General features: G+C 41.4%; 1 protein-coding gene across 1 annotated transcript; it reads right to left on the bottom strand.

Annotated features, from left to right (window-relative positions):
- Nucleotides 1-1,692: 1,692 nt before the first annotated feature.
- LOC129716962 (uncharacterized) lies at nucleotides 1,693-3,762 on the bottom strand. Its single transcript, XM_055666809.1, has 2 exons — nucleotides 3,127-3,762; nucleotides 1,693-3,011 (listed from the first exon to the last, which is right to left on the bottom strand). Exon 2 carries the CDS (start codon nucleotides 2,956-2,958, stop codon nucleotides 2,029-2,031), a length of 930 nt encoding a protein of 309 aa, XP_055522784.1. The 5' UTR covers nucleotides 2,959-3,011; nucleotides 3,127-3,762; the 3' UTR covers nucleotides 1,693-2,028.
- Between the last annotated feature and the right edge of the window lie 2,006 nt (nucleotides 3,763-5,768).

The raw sequence follows: 5,768 nt of genomic DNA, 5'->3' as shown, positions 1-5,768 counted from the left end.
GTTTTGAAAGAGTGACGAATTACTGTTTATTCGGAATAAATACAGTCAGTTTTCAGTTCCGCTCCCAAGAAAATTTCAATGGATTCAAATAGAGAACAAATAAGGGTCTTGCACCTGCAAGGATTGTCTAACATCGAGATCAGTGGAAGCTGTCACATCTGAATTTAAGCAGATGATTCGTCTACAGGACCATCAAGCGTTTCAAGGATACAGACACGGTTGTTCTCAAGAAAAAACCTGGTAAAAAGTTAAAGGGTATGTGCTTGAGTGCACAAGCGCAGGCTTGACGTGGGACTATTGAAGGTGTAAAGATTTAATTCTGCCATAGCCATAGTATATAACATACACCAAACGTACAAATACCAAACACAACAATCCATAAACACTTTACAAAAAAACACATACACCTGTCATAAACCATAGCATACAAACTAATAGGGAAAATAATTAACTTGTTGCATATAAAAGTATTCTGTCATGAATAAATTTACCTCGGATGAATGCATTTTTGCACAAATATACACGTTATACACACACGCTATATACACACAGTACTCACAAGCACACGCTCCTCAGACACACCCACGCTAATTACACACACACACGCACATACACACTCATTACTAACATGCACACGCCACTTACATACGCACGCCAATTACACACATACACGCACACACGCCACTCACAACACACATTCACACACACGTCACTCACAACACACATTCAGACACACGTCACTCACAACACACATTCAGACACACGTCTCCTACAACACACACACAAACATTGACACACACAAACATGGACACACACACACACATTTACACACACACACACTCACTACTCACACACACACTACTCACACACACACTACTCACACACACACTACTCACACACACACTACTCACACACACACATTCACACACACACATTAACACACACACATTCACACACACACATTCCCACCCACACACATTCACACACACACATACATACACACACATACACACGCTAACGCTACTCACACACACACATACTTACGCTAACGCTACTCACACACACATACACACGCTAACGCTACTCACACACACACACACACACACACACACACACACACACGCTAACGCTACTCACACACATACACACGCTAACGCTACTCACACACACACATACACACGCTAATGTACTCACACACACATACACACGCTAACGCTACTCAGACACACACACTTGGTATACGACACACTATACCTACACAAATTACTATCGGCAGCATCCAAACGGCTTACAAGTCTTCCAATGGTCCCTTCCAACGGCTTCCAATGGTCCTTAGTGCCGATCAGGTCCAGTATCGGGCTGTATTCCAACTACGATATCTGAATTAGATTACCACTGGTGGGGTCCAACTCAGATCGAAGGGAAGCCGAACTGTTCGCTTTGACGGTCGACCAGGGAATGATCTTCTCTCAACACGAAATGTCCTTTTATAGTGTCATTCAGTGTGGGGAACTTGGGAGATTGGGGGAAGAACCAATCACGTGGAAGCATCTCTGCCTTCTTTCTTCGTCGTTTACGTTAGGTGATAAATGCTATGCCAATTAGCTGGCATTGCTAGCCAATGACCTATTTATTTATTTATTTATTTATTAAATTAACGAGGTTTTAACCATATGTTGGTCATTCGCCTCGATTTCGTTACAGTGTTATATATTTCCCTCTAACCCTACTTGTTTTATAAATTCAAAGATTTTTTCTTCTCTTTCCTTTTCGTAGCTTAACATTTCACATAAATTTTGTTCTAACCCTATCTTCTTTCTTACAGGTTCATATTCTTGGCATTCTACTAGAATGTGTTGAACGGATAAAGCAGTTCCACAGTGTTGACATAATGCCTGCTCCTTCCGTTTAAGAAGCCATTCGTACGTGAGTTTGGTGTGGCCGATACGAAGACGGGTCAGGATCACTTGTTCTTTGCGTTCTTTTTGGTCCTCCCAGGCTGCTGTAGATGGTTTTATTTTTCTTAATTTAGTGAGTCTGTCGCCTCGCCATTCCATTTCCCATGCCGTTTCGAGTCTTCTTTTGCAATGCGAGATTCTGTCGGTAGCCGCTATTTTTTCGTGAAGTATCTGAATTTCTTCCTCTGTTTGCCAATGTATCTGCTTCCTCGTTACCGGTAATTCCTGTGTGTCCGGGGATCCAACAAAAAACCACTTTCTTTTTCTCCATCTCGATCTGAGCTCTCCTGATCCAGGGATGTTTCGTTACGTTTGATGATATTGCCGAGATGCAACTTGCAGAATCAGTGAAGATTATGGTGTTGTCTTCGGTATCGAACATCTCCAGCGCTGTGCATATTGCCTTTGCTTCTGCAGAAAATATAGAACAACATGTAGGTAATCGGGCGCATTTATTGATGCTTTCGGTAGATAATCCAATGCCCACATTGCCATTTTCGTCTACAGAGCCATCGGTGAACATCTTCTTGTAATTTTTGTATTTCTGGTGTACGAGATCGTTGAAAAATGCTTTCGCCTTGCTAGTTGGTTCTCCTACTTTGAACTGAGATTTAACGCTTAAATCTATGGATGCACTTGGTGAGTTCCAGCTTTTCCTCAAGGGTAACGGAAAAGTTTCTACCGATGGCAATCTTTCTTGAACCAAACCTTCAAACGTCTTTTGTGCTCTCAGGGAGATGGGCCAAATGTCTTGAAAATTAGCAAGATCTTTCTTTTCTTCTATTTTCGAGGACTTCCAGCGAGCAACCAGTTTTTCGCATGCTAATAGTTCAAAGGGTAGCATCCCTGACTCAGCACAAAGAGCCCGTATTGGGCTGGTTCGAAACGCTCCCGAGGTAATGCGCAAAATATTGTTGTAAATCGGCTCCATCTGCTTTCTAACAGGATTCCCGCCTCTGCTGACCAGTCCCCAACCGTGAAACATTTTTGGGAGAATCATCGCTTTGGCGATGTGCAGAAGGATTTTTCTTGTACCACCGGGGATCCGATGTCCTATAATTCGAAGCAAGTTAACACGGTTCATACATTTATTTTTGATTTCTTTAGCATGTTGAACGAAATTGAAGCGATTGTTGATTGTAATGCCTAGGATACAAGCACTACTCACGGTTGGTATAATTTTTCCATTGAGACAGCTTTCACGAAGAGCTGGATGTTTTCTTTTCCTACATAGATGGATATGTTTCGATTTATCTGCTGCAATCGAAAGACCCGTTCCAGTTGCCCATCGCGATATTTGTTTTAGTGTTTTCCGTAGCACTTTTCTAACGGCTTTAATATTTTTTCCGGATATTAATAGAACGATGTCATCCGCGTATACAACAATTTTGGTCGCTTTTGGTAGTTTGTTGAAAATTCCATTCATTCCAATAAAGAAAAGAGTGACCGCTAATATAGAGCCTTGCGGTACCCCATTCAATTGTTGTTTTTTCTCTGAGAGTATTCCTTCAACAGCCACCCGAAAAGATCTACCCTTAAGAAAGTCGCGAACGTAATTCAGTAGACGTCCTGTGAATTCCCACTGTTCCAGTTGCTTAAGGATTGCCTTGTTCGATATTTTATCGTATGCTTTGTTTATGTCTAAAATCACTAAATCACTGTGTTGTTTCCTGGTGAAAGCTCTGTCAATGTATGCTTCAATGTCGGCCAGCTATAGATCCAATCCTCTGCCCTGTCTAAAAGCGTACTGCCGTGAGTCTAGCAAATGGTTTAATTCGATTGCTTCGATCAATCGTCGATTTATAATCCTCTCCATGGTTTTCCCCGCACAGCTGATCAGTGTTATTGGACGTTGGTTTCCTAACACCTTGGGATCCTTACCTGGTTTGGGTAAAGGGATAACTATACCCTCTTTCCATTCCTCGGGGATGATTCCCGATTCCCAGATTTGGTTGAGAAGTTTCAGAAAAATGACTTTTGTGCTAAAGGGGAGATGTTTCCGCATCGGATAACCAAGAAGATCTGGTCCTACAGATGTACCTTTTCCATGGTCGATGGCCCAAAGTAATTCGTTCATGGTGATTTCCTGGTTATATTGTCCATCGATATTTGATATTGCTTGAATGGAATTTGTTTCTCCAAGATCTGCTGGTACGTAAATTTGTTCAAGATAATCGGCAATCGTGTCGGCAATCACTTTTGGGTTTTCAATTATTTCATTGTTAATATGAAGCGTTGGAGTTGAATGATCTCGGTCTCCTGATAGGCGGTTCAAATTTCGCCAGATGATGTTCATTGGTGTTTCGGGGTTGAAAGAGCGAACGAATTTTTCCCACGATTCTTGTTTGCATTTTTTTATAACTCTCCTGGAATTGTTCCGAGCCAGTTGGAACAATTTTAAAGCGTCGATTTTATTTGGATGGTTGTCTGGAAGTTTTTTCATTTTCCTGAGCATTTTTCGTCGGTATTTTACAGCTAGCTTGACTTCTGGTGTCCACAAAGGTTTTGATTTTTTCCCAACATTGGAACTTGTTCGTGGCATAGTTGCTATTGCTCCGGTTTTAACAGCTCGGGTGAATTCAGTAATTTAGGTGATTTGATCATTTTGTAGTTGTATGCTGGTTTCAAAATTTTCTCAATTAGCTCGTTCAAAAATCCATTGTCTCCTTTTCGTTTTATTAGTTGTTCTGAGCCGTGGAATGATAAAAATATTGGAAAGTGGTCACTACAACTACAGTCGTCTTTGATTTTCCCGGACAGCTTGTATGCAAGCTCCATTGAGACGATAGTCAAATCGATTGCAGAAAGACTCCCGTTAATTGGATTCAGTCGGGTTCCTTCACCAGAGTTAAGTACCACTAAACTATTTTCAACCGCGAATGCCAGGATAGACTTTCCTTTGTTATTAGTTTTAGAAGAACCCCACGCTTCGTGGTGGGCATTGAAGTCTCCCATTAAAATCATTGGACCTTTGTTTACCTGTAATAATAACGTGAGTGCTTCCTCAATTTCCAGATTGGTACATTGCGGTCGAAAATATACCGACACTTTGATGCACTTGAAAGGGAACCGTATTGTTGCTGCTACTGCTGGAATGAAAGGGTCTAATACAACTGGCTCTGGCAACAGGTCTTTTCGAATAGCTAAAGAGACTCCTTGCCCAGAATTATTTTCAGGGTCAATTCGATTGAACCACGAATATTTTTCCCTTGAAAAGCATCCCATGAATGAGTCATCTTTGTTTTGGGTTTCTTGTAGTGCAAGTGCAATGGGTGGGTTCTCATATATCAGTAACAGTAATTCATCCTGGTGACTACGAAGGCCATTGATATTCCATTGTAAAGCAAATAAGTTCTCGTTTTTGTTGGGTTCCAATAGGTTGTGAAACCGTAGAGTGAAGTTCAGAGCCGTTGGTATTTACCTTTTGTTGGTCCATTACTAATGGTGACGGAAATTGTCATGCCAAGATCCTCCAATTGCGCCCTTAAAGATTTCGTTAGGGTTGTAGCTATCTTCTGACATGAAACTAGAAGGTTCGTTGATTGCTGTTGCCTGTTGCGTACTGCCGATTGTTGCTGCTTAATTGTTGGTGTGTTGTTTGGAGATGGATCCAGTTGAAGGTAGTAGCTGTGCTGTTGATGGTCCTTTTTTTCGAGGGTTGTTGTCCGTTGTCGATGGTAAGCTGTCGTTTGTGTTTTTTCTGATTACGCCGACGGTTGATAACTAAATGGTCCTCTTCTTCGTCACTTTTCTTGTTAACTTTTCCTCGTCCCTGTGATTTAACTTTAATTTTGCACTGATTCTCAAATC

This window comes from Wyeomyia smithii, chromosome 1 (assembly GCF_029784165.1).
Source record: "Wyeomyia smithii strain HCP4-BCI-WySm-NY-G18 chromosome 1, ASM2978416v1, whole genome shotgun sequence".
NCBI classification, from domain to species: Eukaryota; Metazoa; Arthropoda; class Insecta; order Diptera; family Culicidae; genus Wyeomyia; species Wyeomyia smithii.
This window is presented reverse-complemented; position numbering and strand designations above follow the sequence as displayed.

Bases quoted from the DNA above. Each gene is read 5' to 3' on its own strand.
- LOC129716962 (XM_055666809.1), bottom strand. From the start codon at position 2,958: ATGATTCTCCCAAAAATGTTTCACGGTTGGGGACTGGTCAGCAGAGGC.